Consider the following 22944-nt stretch of genomic DNA (forward strand, 5'->3'; position numbering starts at 1 on the left):
AAAGAAAAAGCCAAATCCCATCACTGCCAGTATTTAATATTGCCAGTGTTTAATATTGTATGAAAGCCATACCCAAAAAGCCTGTCTTACATGTGTTTGTGGATATGTTCAAACTTGACCTCCATTATAGCCAACAGAAAAAGGCTGAGGTCTGCAAAACAAGTGGTGGTCCACCACCACCAGCACTGAGGAGGCTGAGGGCATCTCGAGGGGGAACTCAACAGATCTAATCAAGTGAATGTACATTCGTCCTTTTTTAGAGTTAACTCACTAATGGGCATCCATTCATCATAGACACAACTTGGCACTGATTTTTCTGGGCAAATATGCTCATAGCCTTTCACTTTACTCTAGTTGACAATACAACTGGATAATGCGGACCTATATTACCCTAATAAGACTGAATAAATTAAATCCAGACACTCATGAAGTCACCCTCTTTCATTGTTGTGAGAAAATCTGCCACTAGAAGTGCACGTCTGCCACTACCCAGCAGGAGAAACTCGGGGTTAGTTGATACAAACAAAAGGGTATGTTGCCGGGGTAACTGACTCAGAGTTGCGCTGAACTGGCTTTACTGAAACCGAAAAACCAGAGTTTCCCTCATCACAGGCTTGACTAAAACCTGCTTTCTGAAACGGACCCCCGACACTGTGTAAATAAACGGTGGGAATGTCCTCTGCCAATCAAAAGGCTTCATTTTAGAGGCCAGCCTAGGCAGCCAATGGCGGAGAAGATGGAGGATCACGTGATTATTGTTTTTCTTTTGGCTGCCGCCGTCACGTCATCCTGGAAATACAGTGTCAGGGCGAGTGACCCAATACGTGGTTATACGGTGTTATACACTGTTGTTAACCTTAACGAAGGATGAAGATTTAAAAGAAGGATTAAAGGATTCCGGACTTTCTTGAAACGACACCACAAATAGGCTGGTAAGGCTGTGTTTTGTTCGGCCTGTTTGAATGCTAGCGTTTTTGCTATCGTGTTAGCTAGTTGCCCATGGCTAGTTGCTCATGTTCAAATGGCTAATTTACGGTTTGTTTCGTAATAGAAGCAAAGCTCTCATAGTCCTTATAACGTCCTCTCAGCTATTACGAGTTACAGAATGGTTATCGTGTGAAAAAGACTGAATAATACTCAAACACCAGACCTGTGAGCACTCAGTTAATATTTGTGTCACGTCACTTTATAAATCCATTGTCTTCATTTCTGTTTTTTCATCCTTTTCTTTCTTTCACGTGTGCACCACTGTTTTTGTCGTTCATTACCAGGTTAATGAAAAGAATAATAACTCTTTGGATGGCCGAAGCCCTTGTGCCCTGAAACAATGAACCATAGGTTGGCTTCAAACACCTGGGTGAAAATAAGCAGAGCTTTCCTTGTGAAGCAAACACTTGCCGGCAAGTCAGCAGCATCACTCTCCTTGTCTACTGCCTCTCACTTTAGGATTCATGCACAACAACCTGTTAGCTACAAGACCAGCCCTCTCAGCTGGACGCACATCCACCACCTGAGAATCAGGGCTCGTAAGGGATGGGTCTTTAAAGCGACCCAGGTTAGACAACAGCGCCTCGGACTCCACACCAGCGCCTCGTATTTGAACACTTCAACCTCAAGGTGGTCTACAGGTCTGAGTCAACACATGTCTCGGGTCAGGAGCACACTGGACACAGTCTCTAAAGCTGTGGGCGGGACGCACTCTGATCTTCTCTCCAAAATTGCGCGACTCAAACCTAACGCTTTAAAGGCCGGGAAGAAGGCGGAGGGCAATGGTGAGTCAACGGCAAAAGCGGAGGGGAGTGCAGTCACGTCGGCTGCCGCTTCACCTTCTGCATCTGCTTCACCCAGCTCGTCTTCTCTTTCCACTTCTGCTGCTGCAGCTGAGGCAAGTGCCACTACCTCCGCTCATCCTCACAGTCCTACCCAAACCACTGTTGCCGCCACAGTCCTGACTGTGCGCGAACTCAAGGAGAAAAAGCTGAGGCGCGTCGTTCCCGCTGTCAAAGCTAGCTGTGCCAGGAAGCAAGAGGAGCTCCCACCTGCACTGAATGAGAGCAAGAGCACGACTTCCAAACAAACCACTGAACTTTTCCATCCCAGCACCCTTTCAGTCAGCCTGGATGACACATACAACTACCTGGCCAATCACATCAACTCGTACTTTAGCAGCAGTGCGAAGACTCAGGACAAGAAGGTGGACAACTCCTCTTCTTCCTCTCAGGATAATCAAACCTCAGAACTTGTGTCGGGGACTGGTAAGGCAGACCCCGCTGCTCTGGTTACTCCACCTTCCTCAAAGAGGAGCTTAGGACAGTACTTGTCCTATTCAGCACCAACTGTGCAAGCATTTGTCGGGAACTACATTGCTCCCCTTGTTCCTAAGTTCAGGACAGCAGAGTCTAAACGCGCTGCAGTAGAGGAGAAGAAGAAGCCTGATGATGCATCACCAAACCAGCTGGAGGCTACTGTTAGTAAGGAGCAAAAGGCTGCAGAGGAGAAAGCCAAGAAACTTCTACTCCAAAGGGAGAAGGTAGGTCTAAAACAAAGCAATACTTCCTCCTGTCGGAAAAAGAAAATGACTCTCTCTAAGGATACATTTTCAGTAATCAGTTTCCTTACTATTCAATCTGTAGGATTTTTCATTTGGATTCTGTCTCATGTAAACATTTTGTGTTGTTGAGACTGTTGAGTCTATGTGGGATATGACCTGTCTCTATGAATGAAACATGATGCCCACATCAGTTCTGAGTATCTAGTGTATTGTAGCAAGCTGTCCACAGGCATCACATTGACAGACGTCCTCACCAGTGGCATAGTGATGACTTGCTGTCTTGAGTTCTGGGAATCTGTTTTCAAAAATAACCCCAATGGTGGTGTTAGTGGGTCACAGATGGTCTGCACTCTATATACATTAGCAGATAGCATAAACAATGCAGTCAGGCCCACTCATTAAATTTAACTTGCAAAATATTAGTTTTGCTCATTATTGAGTGGCGGCGTTGTCATTATCTATTAGAGATTTACTCACTGACGACAGTTTAAATTCATTCTGTTATTGGTGTTAACTGCAACTTTATTTAAAGGTAAATTCATAACCTTATCTGTGTCAAGACGGTGGTTAAATTGACAAGTTGACATCAGCTTTAATGACAATATAGAAATGCGAATGTTTACAGACATTTAGTTTTTCCATATATGTGATCAGATCCATCCATCTTGAGCGATATCATCCTCTGAGGTCTGACCTTTAACAAAGCGACAAACCAGTAGTTACTTTATATCAGCTTAATGAGTTAGATAAGCATTGCATTACACATATGCCTTCAAACGTTCATGGTTTGAAGCAATAGAGAAAGGAGCTTTCAGTGTAAAACAAAACAAAACAAAACGTTTTTTCATTTTTTAGCTGTTGTTTAAACCTCAGACCTATCTGGTAACTTTACTGATATTTTTTTCTCCTAGATTATTGCCAGGGTGAGTGTGGACAATCGAACGCGTGCTCTGGTCCAGGCTCTCCACAGGGCGTCAGATGTAAGGGTGTATATCAACAGGGTGGAGGACCTAAGTTACCACCTGCTGGAGTTTCCAGAGACTCGTGGTGTTGCCATCAAGGTGAGAAGTTAGTTTTCTATGCAGATCTGCTTCCAGAGAAGGTTCTTCATTGTCACTCCTTTAGTTATAAGGATGTCTCTAATTCATACGTGTTATGTCATTATTGCAGTATTTCTCAGTCATTTAGACCATTACAAAGGACCTTAACTTACTTCTACTAATCCAGAAGTAAAAGGTCTTGGCTTATCCTGGGTCTCTTGTTTACCTTTATTTGTAGAGCAGCTGCCATATCCAAATACATAAGTATGTGACACATGTGTAGAGTAACTCAAATTTCAAAGTTCCTTCCTTTAGGAGACTCATAAAAATCAATTTTGGTGTAGTTTGGATTACTGTTAATCAGTAATAATAACTGCTGGTCCTAGTTGATCATGTCTAGAATGATAATGCCTACGTTGGTTATTAGTAGAAACATTCATGTGCTTGAGATTGCTTCTGGGATTGTGGACCTGAGGAAGAGAAGCTAATCCTTCTCTCAGAAATGAATGGGGATTAAACTAAATAAATTAAAACATTAATAATAAACATAAGTCATCATATTATATCTGGTATCAGTTCGCCTGCTCTGTCAAATAACCTTCGGCTTGTCTGTGTTAGGCAAAATGTCAGTTTGTGTTGTGCTGTTCTCTGTTTAATGACTGGGCTATGCAACTATGTCTGGACTGCTCACTGTGGCATTTATTTATGTCACAACCTTCTCTTTGACGTCATTAGGAAATCATGAAGTACTGACCTAGAGTATTTCAAACCAAGGCTTTTGTTAACGCTTTAAAATCTCACCTTCTTTTTTTTTTTTATGGAATAATAAGAATGAGTTTTGTATACGTTAACAGTCCCAGACATAACGAAGACCAGGGCGGTGACTCAGTGATCTGAATTTAGTTCTCATTGCAGCCGTGCCCACATTTCAAGTGACAAAGTAAACGTCCTCAATCATGTCGCACGTTTATTTCAGTCACATTATTCAGTCTGTTTGTAGGGCAGACAGGTGTCATGTGCCGAGGCCTTGAAAGCATTCACCGCACATTCTTTTTTTAATGGACAAGGTTTATGTGCGATCCCATTCCTCTGGAAGTTCATAACAGGCTGTAATGTTTTGCTAAATTCAGTTTGATTAAATAATGAAACGGTAAGAGTTTCCTGTGTGCCGCTGCTTTGAGAGAGACAGCGGGGACGACGTCTAATTCGGGAAGATCGATTGCACCCCTGTTTGTGTAACTTAATGGTTTTTAAACTAGGTTCCATGGATCACCAGGGAAAAAACATGGACTGAAATATGTATTTGTGTATGTATTATATGTAAGATTAAGATCGTGATTATACGTAAGATCGAACTGTCATGTAACATCACGCTCCATGTGAGCTGGGTTTACTGTGGCCTTCATGCTTACTCTGGAGGTTTCAGGCTGGGATTTGTGAAGCATCTTGAGACAGTTTGTATTGTTATTGAGCTACAGAAATAAATAGAACCGAATTTATGTTGTGAAAAATAACAGTTTACTGGATGTTGTGCTAAGCTGTAATTCACTGACAACCTTAATTGTTGCTTTCCCTGTTATTATTGATGATTGACTGAAATATTGCGTGTGTGTGGGTGTGGAGGAGGTGCTTCTGAATGAGGTCATGTTAGAGCAAGTCTGAAAACCGTGAGCATGACTGCATGTTAAAAGAAAACAAGCAGCAAATTAGGACAGCAGCAAATACCATCTGAACCTGAGATCTTATTCTCAGTATTTCATGTCCCACTTTTACCGATGAGTGAATCTTTTGATGCTGTTTTTCGTTCCTGCTCCTAAATGCCATGCTTTGTTGTTATGTTCCTCAGGAGAAGGTTATCCCATGCCTCCTCCGCCTGAAGCAGGCCAACGACCCGGGCCTGAGGGCAGCGGTCAGGGAGGCTCTGGCTCTCGTCGGCTATCAGAAACCCGTCAAAGGCCGAGGCATACGGATCTTGACCATAGATGGAGGAGGTTTAAGGTATCTTCTTCTCCTCTTTTCTTTGCAGGGACATTTGAGCCGGGTCTTTTCAAAAGCATTTACTGTAGCCAAGGTCACGTCTCGAAGGTTCGGTTTTTCCGTGAACCGTATGTTGCTTCTATTAGTGTCAGTTTTAGGTGGACGTGTTTTTGAGAAGCGTTCAGTTAAATATTCACACTCCTTATGTGCGTGTCTGACTTTCTACTTTCAGGGGACTCCTTGCCCTTCAGACTTTACACAAGCTGGAAGAACTGACCGGCAAACCCATTTATAAACTGTTTGATTATATCTGTGGCGTCAGCACAGGTATGTCGTCCCCCTGCCCTACTTCTGCATGTGAATACTGTATGTGGATTATGTGAGCAGAGCGCAGGCTGGACTGGCAGCGCAGATAACTCACTGACCCATTTGTTTCTCTGTTCCTGTTTTGACCTCAATTTTACCAACAGCATCCCTCCAGTCAATCCCGCTGCTTTCTACTCAAGCTCAGCTGTTTTCTATTTAATAAAATTACACCATTAGCATTTATTTCTCTGTATTTTGTTTTAAAAATTGGTAGTTTTCCACGACACCATATAATATCACCACAAGGGGGCGCTGTGGACCACCCTCGAAGCATTTCCTCCATCTGCTTGTTTGGTGTTTTCAGTTCAAAGCAGATTTAAGCACATTTTATCTGCAAAGCACATTTAATCGCTCCTGGAAGTTTCTGTTTGTCCAGCGTCCTCTCTGTTCTCTCCTCCTTAATCTCCGCCACTTCGAGACACTTCATTTTTCAGATTTAGCGAACGCCGTCAAACACTGGCATTATCTGCGGGCTAGATCGAGTGGCGCTCGGCACATTTAAAACTTATCAGGGCCACATCTGGCCAGTTTGATTACTCACATTATTCAAGGTAGACCTAAGCTCTGCCCTCGCAGCGCCGTCGTGTCTTGTTAATCCTGTAAGGCGCACTTAATCACGGAGAGAAAAGAGACGCTATAATGCTGAGAAATCTTCTGCTATAGTCTTATGACCACGTTAATCCCATTCACTCTGGATCATAACAGGATAATACTCATAACAGACAATCATTCAGGCAATTATCCTCCTATGTGTTAGTCGCCTTGACAATTGCACAAAAACAGTTGGCTTCTTTTTACTAACTCGGTGGACCTTGATGCAAACTCAAAGGACTGACAGAAGCTTGTACACTTCCTCTTCGTAACAATATGAGTTGTATATGTAGTAAATGTACCAGTTGCTCACTTTCCCTGCTCGTATGTTTTCCCCTCAGGGGCCATCTTGGGGTTCATGCTCGGCGTATTTCAAATCCCTGTGAAGGAATGTGATGATCTTTACCGGAAGTTGGGCTCGGATGTTTTCAAGCAGAACGTGATCGTTGGGACCGTGAAGATGGGCTGGAGCCACGCTTTCTACGACAGCGAGGCCTGGGAGAACATCCTCAAGTCAGTTTCCTTCTGCTTGATATTCAAATGAAGCGAAAGCTGTGTGGCGAAACTGTTTAAAATTTTTTATCCTTCTCCTTGTGCCCATACAGCTAATAATTATGTCTTATTTATATTGTAAGATAAAAGTAAGAGCAATTCAAACTTGTAACAAGAAAAGGCTGGGGCGCTTTTTTATTTTATTTTCTGGCCTTTGCTGCCGACTTGAAGCAGAGTTATAAATGTTTCAGACGGTTGGAAATTGGATTTTCATAACATCAGAAAATTGCTCCGAAGCAGTGACTGGTTGGAAATACATATTAAAGAATAAAAGTCACTTCGTGTTTGAATGCGGTCAGCAGCCCTGTGAAGTATTCCCACGCAACCCCTGTATTCACCACGCCAGAAAATAACATCACCTTTCTGCACGTCCACAGGGAGAAAATGGGCTCTCACCTCCTGGTGGAGACCGTAAGAAACCCTGAATGCCCCAAGGTGAGTTTTAGGAGATGATCTGACTCATTCTCCGCTTTTGTTCTGTCCTGCCTCTGACCACGGAGTCTGCGCCTCACCTTGTTTACTGGGAAATTACGCTGAAAGCTCCTTTCGCTATCGCTTCAATATTTTTCCACAACGCGGGAAAATAAACCCCGAAGCCACGAAAGACGGCACGCTTAAAGAAGTATATATGATTTCATATGTCGGCAGACTCCTCAGAGAGCAGACATGATATTAAACTGATCAGTCAGTATGCTGACCCATGTCTGTGCGGCTATTTTGCCTATGTTTTTCATCTGGTTGTAAAATGTCATGTAAATGCTGAGTCTTTTACCTTTCCCGTAGGTGGCAGCGGTGAGCACCATTGTGAACCGGGGCACTCCTCTGAAGGCCTACGTGTTCAGGAACTACAACCTGCTGCCCGGGGTGCGCTCTCACTACCTGGGCGGTTGCCAGCACCAGCTCTGGCAGGCGATCCGTGCTACGTCGGCAGCACCTGGGTATTTCCAGGAGTTCATCTTGGGGAACGATCTCCACCAGGTCAGTAACGTTCACAGCAGTATCAGGTTAGGGGGCAAAGAAGGTCAGGATGTAAAGCTTCTGAAATGTCTCTAGTTGGTCACATAGTTAGATAGATGGATCCTTCATATATCAGTCTGAACGTGTTTACTTACAATCCTCGCATGAACAGCAACAGGGCCACAACAAATCTAAAAATGAACTGTGTTCGTCTCAGTTTAAATGAGCATTTTACAGAGGTGTCCCTTTTTTAATTTCTCGTTGGAAGAAGCACAGTTGTAATTATAGTTCAGTAAATGTCTCTTGTTTTGCATATTAAAAATGTAATGTTTTCCATGGATTCACATCAAGCCGGGGTCTGTATCTCTGTGCTGCTTTATCTGATAATGATAAAGCAGCACAGGCTTTTTAGACTTACCCAGCAAATAGTCAGGTCCCTAAATCACCTGTTGGCGTATATTTCATCTTCTTGAGCTACCCTCCAGCCAAAGGTGAGGTCAATATGTCTGTGGATGTTCTCAGTCGTCATGGTAATCCAAAAGGTGTTTAAAAAAAGGCAACTGGACTTTTGTCGCTCATCCAAGTAGCTTGAATCAGAGTACATGACAACATGACTCAAGCCAATATGACACGATTATTCATCAGCTAATTTCGGGAAGATGTTTACTTCCATAGAAACCAGTTTTATTCTAGTCGTCATCCTTTCATTGTCTCTATTCAGTACCTGAAACAACACATGCTTTGAGACCCAAGTCATCGCTGTGTTTCCCCGCTACCATTTCACTGGTGGTTGACGTTTAGTGTTCCCGTTCCCGTTGAGGTTTGTTTTTCACTCACACTTCTCTCACACCATGTTTTTACACAATGCAGCGCTCTGCTACAGGACTCTAGGGTTTATTATTGCTCTGCTAGTTAAAAAATGCCCCGAATGGTCAGTGTGGAGAGCTGGAAAGTTTTTGAGGAAGGCTAATGATGAAAAATCTTCTGGACAGCGAGAGAGAGGGAGGAACTCCATTTCCTTTCTTGTTAGTGTTTATTTCCAGTCAGCTGCATTTCGACACGAGAGCGAGGGGTAGACTTGCTCTGGGATGCGCTTGAGTCGATCTCTTCTAAACGGGTTTGCATTAGCCATCAGGAACATAACAAACCCTTGGTCCACTCCACTGTTTTACTGATCAATATGTATGGCTGCCTCTGCCCTTTAAGTGAGTTTTAAAAAACAAACGGATGAAATAAGAAACCACACCAATAAAGACATGGCAGGATCTCTCAGGAACGGTGAATATGATTTTGTTTGGACTGGTAAAGACATAAAAGAATAACGCGATCATTATACACCGCTCCCGTTTAAATATTCAGATGCTGTAGCTTCTGTTTGACTAGTTTCCCCTCAAACTGACTTTCAAAACACAGGTGTAGACTATGGACTCGGGCGAATTCAACGTACAGACATCTCACATGAATGAGCGTGTGTTTACATCAAAGCCAATATCACGTGTTTCCCAGCCCCGACACACTTAATTGGAAGCTGTTTCAGTTGCGTAGGTGAACGGGGGAAGTGCACGGGCAGAGAATGAAAGAGACTGGTTGATGAAAACCCACCTGTGTTGGGAGATTTCCCCAGCACGCCCGTTAGAACAGGTCTCCCCCTGCTCTAGGTGCATAAATTATCCCAGCAGAGCTCTTCCCTCATCGCTCGCAACAGTCTGACTGCCGCATCTGCTTCGTTAGCGCGAGAAGACAGAATGTGCAATCGTGGAGCTGCCTCCTCAAACTCTGTTAGTTGGCCACCAGCAGAAGACCTGGCACCGCGAGAAGATGAGACGCCATCAGTGGTTTATATTTAACGCATCCCAAGTAACGAGATCTTCGAATTGAATGAAATCGGAAAACGAGTTTCGGTCCTGGCTGTGTAACAAGCACGTTTTTGCTCTGGCTCCTTTTAGGCCACCAAATCTTTAGAGAATATTAGACGCCTGCATTTTAGCCTTGACTGGCAATTCCTCTGTGATTTGAGCTTTTCCCGAATCCCCGCGACAGTTTTAACTTATATTCTCCATCTCTGAAGATATTCCCACGTGCATTTGTTCTGCTCTAAAATGTGTATCTTCTGAAGGCAGTTTCAAAAGAGGGGTCATGAAGGGGCGGCTTATTTGTGGCTCCGAAGAGCTGTGGTTGGTCCACTTGGTCGTGGCGTGTTTCCGCTTTACTATTCCCAGTTCCTTCTCCATCTCCACAATTTTCGAATTGATTGTTTTGAATCAATAAAGATTCAAACGCAGTTCTCTAAAAGAGCCTTTAGTCGGGATCCTATGGGATGAGGGGAGGGGCCTCTGTGAATCAGGCTTGTTCCAGTTCATCCCACAGATACTTTATCAGTTTGGGATCTAGTGAATTATTTATTTTTTTTTTTTTAGTTGGATGGTACATGTCTAAGTAACATCCACATGAAGGCCACGTCCAAATGTTTCTCAGCAGAACACTGAATTGTCCCAAGATGGTCAATGTTATTTACTTCTTCTGTGAGTGGTTTTCATGGTAACATTGGTAAAAATGTATCATGCAGCATTAAACAGTTTTCATTTCCATATGAATGTTCGTCCATCTTCAAAATGCCACAGAGTCTGATGACATTATTTACTGGCTTCTTGAAACCGGCCCTGAACATAACATGCTGCTTGCATGATGTCAGGATTCCCCATAGAGAGAGAGAGTCATTTCACTTTTTTTCCACAAACGCCCACAGACTTTTCCACTTAATTCAGGCCTGGAACAATCACTCCATTGTGTGACGAGCGCAAGAGTTGCCACACCATATGCTGACCAAAGGCTTGAAGACTCGAGCGGCCCCTGAAGAAACCTGATTATTCGCCGATGCTTCCGTGATTAGCTGAGAACTTGCAACTGTAAACTCACACCGGTAATGTTGGGGGAAATTGTGACTCGGAGCGCGGCCTTTGAAGCGGAGCAGCCGCGGCATTATCAAAGCCTCACACTCGCTCGCGCGGCCGTGGAGAGGATGCGCCAGCGAGAGGGAACAAGGGGAGAAAGGCGCAAAAAATAGAGGAGATGAAGGGAGGGTGGAGGCGCATGTTCCACATTAAAGCTCTCTCGGTTATCTCTGCTCTAAAGAACACAGAAATGGAAGACTTCAGACGCTTCCCGGTGGATGCCAGGGCTTGCGGAGAATGGCGAGGAGGGCACAGTTTTTTTTTTCTTCCGCGTGGTTGCCATGGCGTCTCTTGAGGCGATGGGGAGGAATGGGAGCCTGCTTTGTGCCCACCCCTGCCAGCATTTGATAGGAGGCATGGGACTTCAGTGGGCCACCACCCCCAGTGCGACCTCTCGAGAGCCCCAACATGGCACCATGTGCAGCAGAGAGACTTCACACAGCCTCACATGGAGGTCAAACCAGCTCCCCCCTATTTTTATGTCTCTAACGAATGGGGGAACGGTCATAAGTTAGTCTAAGAAGACGTTAAATTCGGCCGCTTTGGCTTTTAAAAGGAGAAGGGATGAAGCAGAAGGTCTTATATAATTAAGTGTCATTCCAAAAGTGCAGCTCAAGAAACCATAACCTTTTGGATCATCGTTTTTTTCTCCTTTTCTTCGCCTCTAAAGGCCGCTGGAGGTGAAGTTATTGTTCATAAATTACACAGCCGGCACCGCGCTGCTAACTCGGATGAATCAGAGAGGAGAGAGGAGATGTGGCAGATTCGGGGATGAGGCGACGCAGAGGATCAATCTGAGCTTTTAGCCACTTCTTTTCTCATCCCCGTCCTCTCCTCCTGTGTTAAGCCCTGAGCACTTGGCCTCCAGGCTGTCGGAGGATGGAGCTCAGACGCTTTAGCCGCAGAAAGCTTCCTCGTCCTAAACTAGACTCAGGATCTTTGTCCCCCCGGTATAAATCCGCGCACACATATTCTCCCATTGTCACATTACCTTTGTTTCTTCAACTGAATACTCCTTTTGTTCTGGCGTACACACATTCTCACACATGCACAAACGCCAGATTGCGCAGGCACACTTGTTTGGGGATTAGACTGGTCCACTGATTATGTTGACTGACTGCAGTCTAAAAGCTTTCCCGAATCTTCCTTAGTCTCTATCCCCCTTCCCTCCTCACGGTGCGTCACATTAAGCAGATTTCTCACTGCAGTACCCACCACATGAGAAATGATTCACAGCTTTAAACCTTGTATCACGATGTATCGGCAAGCGTGAGTTCGGTCGTCTTTCCTGAGCAGAGCACAATTAGGTTTTAATCGTCCAGTTGACGAATCATGAAAACCTGCTTTTTAAATATGAAGTTGTCAGATATATACACAGAGCCTCAAGAGACTGGACCAAGTTATTATGAGCACGGGATTCCGGACCCATTCGTATCACTTCAGGATCTATCGCAGCACGATCTGAATGGCTGCAGATGGCAAGGGATGATGCATTGTTTCAATACCGGCTGTTCATGTGTGGTCATGTATTCACAGAAAGTAGGAAATGGTAACTGTCCACAGTAAATCTCAATTGTTTTGCCTGCCTCGGGCTAAGCTGGCTCCCTCACAGACGGGTCCGTGTGCTGCTGACTGCCTGGGAAGATGATTTGAACCTCGAGGTGACCTCTGGGGCTGATAAAGGAAAGAGGGCCAAGCTGAGAACTGGTCGGCGTAATCGCATAATATGGCATGAAGACCTCTGACTTGACCTGGCCGCCACTTAGGAATGGCACTCACGCTATTCCCATTCTCATCCTCGCTGATCACAATGGTGTCTTTTGATGGATGCCATTCACGTGACTAATTATTCTCAACGAGCAGATTTATTTTTCTGATTACATACAGAGTGACTTAGAGCTTCGTTTTTGTGTGTACACAGCAAGAGTTGATTTTAGAGGTTTATGCAAAGCGCAGAGCTTTTTATAGCAGCGTAATTATCTGTTTATCAATTGAATGACCATCTCTGGAAAACAGTGGTTATTGTGACAAACATAATCAGACGTCCATGGCTTATGTAACGCTTCCCTAATTAATCATTTGACAGAGGGGAGCCTCACTGGCAGGGCCGCTTGATAAACTGTGACAGGGCTCAGTGCCCCTCAGTCCAGCCCCGTCAAAGAAGCCAAAGAAGAAAGTGTGTCGACCACAGCTGCTCTTTGGAGATGTGACGTGAATGCTACACGTGATGCATCAAAAGATCGCCTCATTTAGATTTAAGCAAAAGGCTCCTTTCTGTCCGGTGTCGTGGCCCATGAAGACCCGAGCGCATACGAGTTTTTTGCTTTTTTTTTTTACCCACGGGTTAGAGAGGGAGAGAGACGGAGTCGCGCGGGCTGAATGAACGGGATGAAGTTTGCTGTCCTAGCTAATGGGAGCTGACATACAATGGGGCGTGAAATGACTTTCACTGATGTTGCCGATAGCACCTCTTTCCTATTCAAATCAGCGCTCTCCCTCCAAGACGGCTCAAACGGGCCCTATGTAGATGAGCTCCCGAAACTTAATGAAGGTGGAGCATTTCTCAAACGGCAATGTATACGCACCAGGCGTCTTGTTTGTTCATCGCAGCTTGTATCATCGGAGTAGTTTTATTGCGCAATAAAACCATAAGAGCAGTCTCTTTAACGGCATATATTTTAATTGGCTCATCTGAAGAGATGAAACATTGTGATGTCGGAGTTCTAATTAGTTCGCTTGCGTATGAAAAAAATTGGGAGCCGATTTGCGAACCAGACATCACGCCCCGAAGGGCAAAAGGCGAGGCCGGATGAGCTGTGGTTCTCTGGAGTATTAACTAACAGGTTTTACCGGAATCAAGATACGGCGGGAAAGGAAATCGCTAAACCTTTCAGGAAGCCAGATTTCAAAGTTGTCTCTTGTCTAATGGAAGTTTAACCCCCAGGGGTTAAACCTTCCGTCACATGGTCATAACTGACGGGGGGTGCACTCTCCGGCGACACGTGTACCTTGACACATGGCGCCGCTTTTCACGGTGGGATGGAGTCGTTATCAAATACGAGCAGCATTACAGCCCTAAATCCTTATAAATGGACGCGACCTTTGACTCGCGCATGCTGCTCGTTTGACTGACAGCCCGAGTCGGACCGTTCTGCATGCAAAGCTCGTTTGCAGTTTGTCCCAGATACACCATTGTTTCTAACTTAGCTCCCTGTCCAAATATGCTATGGCCTCTGGAGATCCTTGTGTGAGAATGTGGCAGTCGTCCAAGTTTGAATATCTCACTGAAAAGTAGCTTTAGAGAGACGGGCCACAGACGCTGCAGCATCAGCATCCGACAGACTGTTTTCAATGAGGCTGGTCTCAAACGAGGGGGCTTGTTTGCTCATGACACCTGTGGAGAAGCATAAAAGATGCAAATGATCATTTAAATTATTTATGCTTCTAAAACTGAGTGCAACCTACCAGTCTAATACTATGTTCATCAGCTCTGAATTGCCGAAGCAGGGGCGCTGAAATGGAGACAAGTTATAGCATTCGGCTTGTAGCTCACAAGACCACTGCGCCGTTTGCTTCTTGTGTCGCATGCTTTGGCACCGTGTGCAAGGCTGGCCGCTGTGCATGTGAAACTTGCCCCCAGCTACCAGCACAAAGAGCCCATAACTGGACATGGGGCTGTTGCCATAATTGCCACAGAGTTCAGAAAATGGAGCCTCTCTCGGCGGCGTGAGCGATAAGAAAACTGCTTCGTTGTCTTGTTTCCAGCTGGGTTCGTCTGGTGCCCACTGCAGAAAGTCCCCTCTAAGTCTCCATTAGGAGCACATCCAATCCAGGCACTTTCTGCCTTTTTTTCATGTGATTCATTTCTTGGCCTGCCAGGAACCCTGCTGGTGCATAATGATGTGCTTTGGACAAACGGCTACCTCAGCAGTTTCACCATTCTTTGTGACAGAGCGAAACCCCGTCCGTGTGATTTCCATCTCAGCCAGTTAGCTATGTGCTCTCCGAGGCCTCTCAGGAAATTCTCTTAATAACTCTGAGGTTGATTCATACAGTACATTATCATAACAGATTACTTCTTTCAACTCTTCCATCACACGGTGTGACTCGGAGGCACCGAAGACATTTGCCTTTGTAATTTTGCTCATTTAATCATTTTTAGCCAAGCCAGGAGCTCGGTGGATGGGAGAGTGTTGTCCATCAGTTTGTCAGTCCGTCCACCACTTTGATCTGTACAGAAATACTGTATTTCAGTAACCATTGAATACATTACCACGTGATTTTGAAAAGACACTTATGGACTTAAGGGTCATAATCATCCATCAGCTTTTCCTTCTGCATAATTTCTGTATTTTAGTGAAATATCTATTACGTACGTTGCCTCTGAATTTGGTAGCGCCATCCTTTCTGACCAGAGGATGAATTCTGACCTTTCACCATAGACTGTATATAAATATGGACAATGCATCACCACTTCCTTGCATTGGCCAAACTGAAGCTAGTTTCTCGGGGATGCGGGCGGTGCCGTCTTGCGTGTTTGGAGCCTGACTCTGTGCACTACGGTCCAAGAGTTGAGACACGTCATCGATGACCCGACTACACATCCTCCAGACTCACTTGCACTTTCGTTTAATTCGCGCTACACTCTGCTTTACCTCCACCAGTCTTTCCCAACTCTGCCAGAGATGGGAAATAAGCACTTCATGGAGCGGTTGGCATGGCAACTGGTAGTCGTCATGGTGTCCCATCCTGTTTCTATAGCATCAACAGACTAAGACGAAACTTAGCAGAAGAATTGAAACTTGAATATGCATCAGTGCTATATTCAAATGAGAGAAACTGTCCTTGAAATTTGAAAATTATTTGGCGTGTATTTTAATGTTTTAGTTTGTCACAAGTCCCATCCACTAACATGGGTGGTTGTTTTTTACTTGTACAGTCTTCACTTATTTTGCGATTAATTTATTTATCATAAATGTCAGAGGTGATCCCTTCCCATGTCTGTCCTAAACCAAAAGACATTCCATTTACTGTCACAGAAAACTGGGAGTAAAAATCCATATAGCGCCTGAGAAGCTACAACCAGAGATTTTCAACATTCATCCTTTGAAATAATAATAATAGTTCATGCAGTGCTAGTCAATAACTATTAACCGTAAGAAAATTCCTGCAAAAGTAAAGCCCCTCCTGTGCTTCTGTAAGATTCTTAACATTAAAGCTGACACTTCCCTGAGCTATTTTTGGTCGGCATATTTCTGGTCAGTGAATACCTGTGTTGGGTACAGTCGCTGCTGCTCATGTCACATCTGTTATAAACACAAAACCTCCTCAGTAACCATTAAAATGTCTGATTTCTAAAAGCAAAAAAAACAGGACTTTTTAACTTCTCATTTATTATTCCCTTTTACTTGATGCTTTTTGTGTGCTGCAGTTCAGTATGTGTTAGCAGCACGATTGTGTGGATATCTGCATGCTTCCACTAGTTATTAGCTCAGACGCCGCTCTTTTGATCTTAATAGAGCTGCAAATATGTCCGTAGACTCTAGTCTTCTTTGACTGCTCTGTTACGCTGAATATTATAGTGTCACACTTAGTTTTCTCCTATGTTAAGTCTTCCACAGGGCATCTGGTGTCATGGGAACTATTACTGGATGCAGTGCCCTCAGTCGAACTACAATAGCCAGCCTCCCTGGTCTGGTCAGCCTCTCAGTCTGGCTCCCCGGATGATATCCAGACCCTCGCATTTCCCATCACACCCTGCACTCTCGCAGATTTGTACAGAGCTGCCATGAGGCAGTGCCAGTGAGACGCTGGTTCCATTTCCCCAGGCTCACCGTGTCTGTGTGACATACGCCGTCAGAAACACCCCAATTATTATATTCATTGACTCTAAGCATGCGTGAGCTCTCTATCTAACATGCGCGTACGCACGACCTCATAAACAAGCACTCTTCCTTTTAGCTCGTCCCTAGACGCTGGGGGCCCTGCGGCTCCCCCCCCCCCCCCCCCCCCCCAGCCTGGCCTCTTTAATGAGGACTGGCCCCTGTGTGTTTGATCCCGCTGCCAGCCCGCAGCCCCGCGGCCCCTCAGCCTCATGCCTATTCAACGATCCCCGCAGCCTCTCCAGTTACTCCCCCACTGCCTTGGGTACAATATGGATCCAAAGCGAAAGCACTCCTGGGTGGTTCGATATCAAAGCCAGTCTGACTGAAGCTGTGAGGGGAAGGAGAAATTGTTGAGAGAAAAAAAAAAAAAAAACACAACAATTTTTGCCCTGTGCTTTGTAGACTGACAAGCGGCTCTGGAACTGCACATCGATTAGTTCTTTTCATTTTGTCAAATGTCTTCAAAAATTTCATCTACTGGCTGGAAAAAAAAAAAAAAAATCCATCAAAGGCTTTCAGGCTTCAAACTCCAATTAATTGGTTTCGCTGGCTGCGGTCTTAAAAACGTCAACCGCCATCCGCGGCGCACAAATGGGGTCACTGTTCTTCTGTTGTGTGCGCAGGATGGAGGTCTGCTGATTAACAACCCCACGGCGCTCGCCATCCACGAGTGTAAGTGTCTGTGGCCCGACACGCCCCTGGAGTGTGTGGTCTCGCTCGGTACGGGCCGCTTCGAAACCGCCGGCAAGAACAGCGCCACGTACACGAGCCTCAAAACCAAACTCACCAACGTCATCAGCAGCGCCACCGACACGGAAGGTAAGTTACACTGCATCATGTTAAATACATATCAGGTCATTAAAAATACACCCAATTAAACTAAGAGTAAATGTATATTATAAAAAGTGAATTTACTAACATCTAGTGTAGCTGAAAAATGGGCACCTAAAATTGTTTAACCTGTTGTCTTTTGTCTGAATCTGTCAACAGTGCTAAGCAAATGCAAACTGTCTTTCTGTTAGGACATCAGTTCAAAGGGGAGGAATTGTGTTTTGATGGCAGTAGTGTAGAAACCACTGTCCTGCATGTTGATTTTGTTCCGGATACATCCCACTGCGATCCAGTGCGATGTCGTCTTATCACCTCTAGACATGGGCACTTCTGCTGTGCCTAAATTTGGCTCGGTCCCCTCCCTGTTGTGGCTGCGGTGCAACGTGTGACCTAGATGCTTCTCCGCACTAGTTCTTCCTGTATTTGGGATTAAGCCCTCCCGGCTCTCCATCAGGCTTTGTTTTTTCTTTTTTAGAAATGGCAGATTAGCAAAAGTGTTTATCGCATTTATTTATTTATTTTTTTCTATTTTTTTTTTTTTTAAAGCTCAGCGTGCCTCCTACTTTGTCTTGAGTACATCAGTTGAGTTTGTTGTTGGGGACAGATAAGGCTGATCAGCAGGGTCTCAGACGCGAACGTGGCTCTTTGTGGAGCGGGCGTGACGCTTCCAAGCGGCATCCGTTCCAACGCTGCTTTTCAGCCTGCTGCTCGAGTTAATCTTCAACTGTGTTAAAACTGTATTTTAGAAAAATGACCCTGAGTCAGTTCTGCGGTGAGACAGCTGTGCACCCACATCATCTTCAGTGACAGCAGAGAAAGTGCAGCCTGCATGATAAGTGCTGACTCGCAGCCCCGCTGCAATCTGCTTAGTGAATTTGTGGATATTTTGTGAGGCGCAGGGAAAGACTTTGGTGACAGAAATACACTCATTATGGAGTCTTTGTGTGTATATTTGGGTTTCCGTTATGCCTGAAAGAAGCTGGCACTGAGGCGACGGCTCTGTGTAAACAGATTTTTATTCCATCTTAAAGATTCAATACTTAAACCAGTCTCATCATTATTTCTGCAGCTGCTGAGAGTGTCAACCTGATAATCCGTTCCGTGTAGTTTTTACATTTGGCCCCCAACTTGTTTGGCTAATGAGTTTGGAACTGCACATCTCAGGCTGGTTGTAAATCATGTAATTTACTATCAGCTATAGCAAATGTTCTCTGGAAGTAACCGTGAGCATTAGCTGTTGGGAGTCAGCTGGTCTTTTCTCTGAATTTTAGCAATTGACTTATTTCACTTTTCCCCGAATGCGGTAATGTAACTTATCTGGCTTAAAACATGTAAGAAAAAATCAATAAAATACTCCATTATATTATACCTTGTAGAGTTTTGTCCAGACTTAGAGGCAACATGTTCTGGTAGTATCCATGTCTGGATCTACTGTGGGAACACGGACAGAAAACACACTTGTCATTTTTCAGTCCTCCAGGCACATTCACTCTGTTTTGTTACCCGCTCTCTGTTTGTGTGCGTTTGCATGTTGTTGATTTTAAAAAGCTCATGTTATCCAGACGTGTTCCCTCTCCACACACTGAGCGTGTGACTTCACGCGACCTTCTCGCTCTTAACACAATCTTTGAATGTTTACACAAATTGGGACTATTAGGGAGTTAATTGTGTTGTTATGATTTAGTTTCTGGTGCGGCCTCACTCTAACCTCTCTTCCTCCCTCCAGAGGTTCACGCCATGCTGGATGCCTTCCTGCCCCCGGACACCTACTTCCGCTTCAACCCCTACTTGGCCGAGGACATCGCCATGGACGAGAACCGGCACGAGAAGCTGAGCCTGCTGCAGGCCGAAGGCGTGCGCTACCTGGAGAGGAACGAGGAAAAGCTGAGCAAGGTCTCCGGCATCCTCACCCGAGAGAAGAGCTCCGTCCAGAGGGTGACAGAGTGGGCCAAGCTTAGGGTGGACATGTACAACGGTCTGTCGGCCTCCTTCAAGTTTTAGATCCGACGCATTTCAACCGCCCTTATTTACTTGAAGACATTTCCCTTAATCTTCATTATACCATGATTCCTGTAACACTGTTGTTGACTTCTTGACCCGTAGCTCTGAAGAGCGCACAAGCAGGGAATTTATCCGAACTTTCCCTTCGTCCTCACGCACGCGTTGATGTGATCTTTAGCTTCAATGTGTCAGCAACTTGGTCAGTCTGCACGTTAACAATTTTCTTTGTCGGTAAATATGTATTCGCCTGTCGTCTGCTTAGTTGACTGGTCAGAAACAGTCAACTAAGCATAGACGCCTTCAGAGAAAGCTATGCTAATTAGGGATTTAGTATAGGTAGAGTTCATTTTTTCAGGGCATGGTTATTGACTTGCTTGTAGCTGCCTCCCGTTTCCAGTCTTTATGTTAAGCTATGTTCCTAAAAAAAAAACACAAAAACAAAACTACAGAAACCTCTAATGGTAGCAGTACTAGTGAAAACATCGGTTTAAAAAAAGATATATAAAAACATTTTTTTATGACAACCAATATATCCTCACTGACGTGTGCGTGTACGCTCACGGAAAAAAGTAGAAATGGGTTCATGTCTCATTGAAATGTCGTATTGTTCAGAGCAACCTGTAACACTGTTAATCAGAACTGTAGAAACAGGGAAAGACTGAAGAAAAAATATTGTACTTTTTATACATAGTGATGTAAATAGTGAACCTGAGCTCCTGGTTTGAGAGATACTTCTCAGTTTTAATGACTAAAATTTGCACATTTAAGATTGCAGCTACACTGTTACACTGTCCAAGTATATATTGAGAAGGGTTACAAAATTAAGGCCCAATCCAAGCATCTCACTAGAACGTACAATGCGCTTATGGTACGTAACGATAATTAATATCATCCAATCATATAGTGGTTTTAATAAGGATCAAAATGGAGCGTCACGGTTTAAAGATGTGTCTTTTACGTATTATTTTAGCCTATTTTAGTGTTTTACTCCAGTTGTTTCAAGCTCTTTTATCACCGCACACTCTTGATTGTTTTGGTTTTACGGATTCCCCACAGGCTGTTCACATTGTCCGCTGTCTTCAGTTGTCCTCTTTCTCTTTGATGCCTTCCCTCAAAAGCCCCATTCACCCTTTCTTCCTTGAAAGGGCCGCTTCAGTCCCCACTCCGCTGTACTACAGTGTTTGTTGAAATCGTGTCGGTTTTACCTGAAGGACTGCATTAAAACGGACGGACGCTTATTGATTTGCCATGGTGGATGGTTATCCTCATACGCTGCTACGTGTACTTCTGGAAAATAAAAAAAAATAAAAAAAATGCACTACAGACGTCCATTTCAGACCTGACCCGGTCAAGTACTGTATATAACTGAGACGACGACTCCCAGAGGACGTGAAGTGAAATTGTGATGTTTCCCAGATTAATGTAATTCTCCTGTTCTCCTGTTCTGGTCCTGTTGAGAGTGTGATTAAAAACCATCACTGAAGCACGCTGCATCCTGCCTCCTAATTACATGAAGATTAGCTGATGAGGAAAGCTGCTGATTCTTTAACTGCTTGTGGATCGTCTCAGTAAGAGGGGATGTGAAGACATTAAATGAATAACTTGTACTCACTAACTGCTTCATTATTCCAGGAGAGAACCGGTTTGACGTCTCACCTTTTTGACGCGGCGTCCGATGTGATTAGCAGTTTCTGGTTTACAAAAAAAATTGCCTGTTGGTGTATTTCTTCCTTTCTCTAGCTTAAATACAGTACATGCCGCGGAGGCGGAGGGTGTATATTTCAGGGGGATGCAATTTGAAGGCCCTTCCCTGAGCTGCCCGTCATGAAAGAGGGGAAGGTGAGATGAGATGACTGTGCGAGGCTGAGTTCTGGCACCCGGGTAACAGCTCTGGCCGGTGATGGATCGCGTTTCCCTCCAGCATAAACACAGCGCACTGACACAGGGCCACACCAACTGCTCACACGCATGGAGGCACAGCGATGGCCTGAAGGAGGCAGAGGACACCGCAGACAGCGTCCGCTCTGGTCTGAGAAGGGTACGTGGGTCCCTCATTTTCTCATCTGGAGAGAATCAAGAGTTCCTAAATACGTCTCCAATAAAAATGAGATGATTGAGGAGTTTAAGAAGTGATGATGTGAATCATCGTCTCTGCTTCTGCTGATTAAATGATTAAATAATCCAAGCTGTTTCCCTTTAGCTTTAGGAGTTAAGCTGTTCTACAATAGCTGACTAAGGTGAGGAGTGATGAGTACCTGCTAACGTTCTGATGGCCTCAGTCATATGCAGCTGCCTACAGACCCTGAACATGTTAAAATAAAAAGGAATTCAGAGTGCACATTTTTGAAAGATCACAAAGAGCATAGATTTTTGGGGACTATTAAGTCTAATAGACGACTCGGTTATTTTAAATTTAAATCAAACTTTAATGCTATGTCTTAATTTGGTTCAACAGTTTATCGCAGACGTGATACATGAGTAAAGAATGATTCAGTCCGGATCAAAAAGCTTCGATTGACGCACTCGGCGCCATTTTCAGCTCAAAAATGAAACATTGTGTGAAATAACCAAACATCCTTGACTGATTGAATTGATATTTGTGTTGGAACACGTGAAATCAATATGGCTCAAAAACTAAGCTTAAAACCACAACATCAGTGTCTCGGATTCACATGAGTGATCCGACGGGTCCCCCACTGAAACCCAGGTGCTCCTCACCTTATCAGGGCTCTCTGTGTCATGACGGCGTAAACGTGGTTAGGCAGCCAGTAAAGGCTGCTCCCGCTCAATATCAAGAACACATAATGTAATTACACCGCAGGCTGAGAGAGGAAATGCACCCTCTTCGTAATATAAACAGATCTGACTCATGAACTTGTCCCCCAGCAGTAATCACATCAGTAATTTGATTTCTCTTGCACCTTCGGCCAAACCTTCAGACTGCGAACACGCTCGTGCGGAAATGTGTCTGGTGGAGGGGTTCGACGGATACTGTCATCTCTTCGGCTTTGTTTTTATCCTCAGGGTGGCTGCTCCACAATTACACCTCGCCGCATTTAGCTGCAGCGACTAAACCCATCTCATTAGCGCCTAATTAGTTCAGGAGCAGGCGACGGATATCGAGAAAATACATAAAGAGTTCAATTCCAGACAGAAAAACAAGCGACGGAGAAGCGAATCCTGACAGACTGAACAGCTACTGCGTGGCGTGTGGCCTCCTGTGAAAGTCCAAATTCAAATTC

General features: G+C 44.6%; 1 protein-coding gene across 1 annotated transcript; it reads left to right on the plus strand.

Moving 5' to 3' along the window:
* Positions 1 to 754: 754 nt before the first annotated feature.
* On the plus strand, positions 755 to 21185 carry LOC125015210 (calcium-independent phospholipase A2-gamma-like). The gene is made up of 10 exons (XM_047596911.1): positions 755 to 932; positions 1272 to 2530; positions 3463 to 3612; positions 5438 to 5589; positions 5801 to 5895; positions 6867 to 7038; positions 7455 to 7512; positions 7861 to 8055; positions 17494 to 17689; positions 19428 to 21185. The coding sequence occupies exons 2-10, from the start codon at positions 1328 to 1330 to the stop codon at positions 19700 to 19702; spliced, it is 2496 nt and encodes an 831-aa protein (XP_047452867.1). The 5' UTR covers positions 755 to 932; positions 1272 to 1327; the 3' UTR covers positions 19703 to 21185.
* Positions 21186 to 22944: the final 1759 nt, after the last annotated feature.

Source organism: Mugil cephalus, chromosome 10 (assembly GCF_022458985.1).
Source record: "Mugil cephalus isolate CIBA_MC_2020 chromosome 10, CIBA_Mcephalus_1.1, whole genome shotgun sequence".
In the NCBI taxonomy this organism is placed as follows: Eukaryota; Metazoa; Chordata; class Actinopteri; order Mugiliformes; family Mugilidae; genus Mugil; species Mugil cephalus.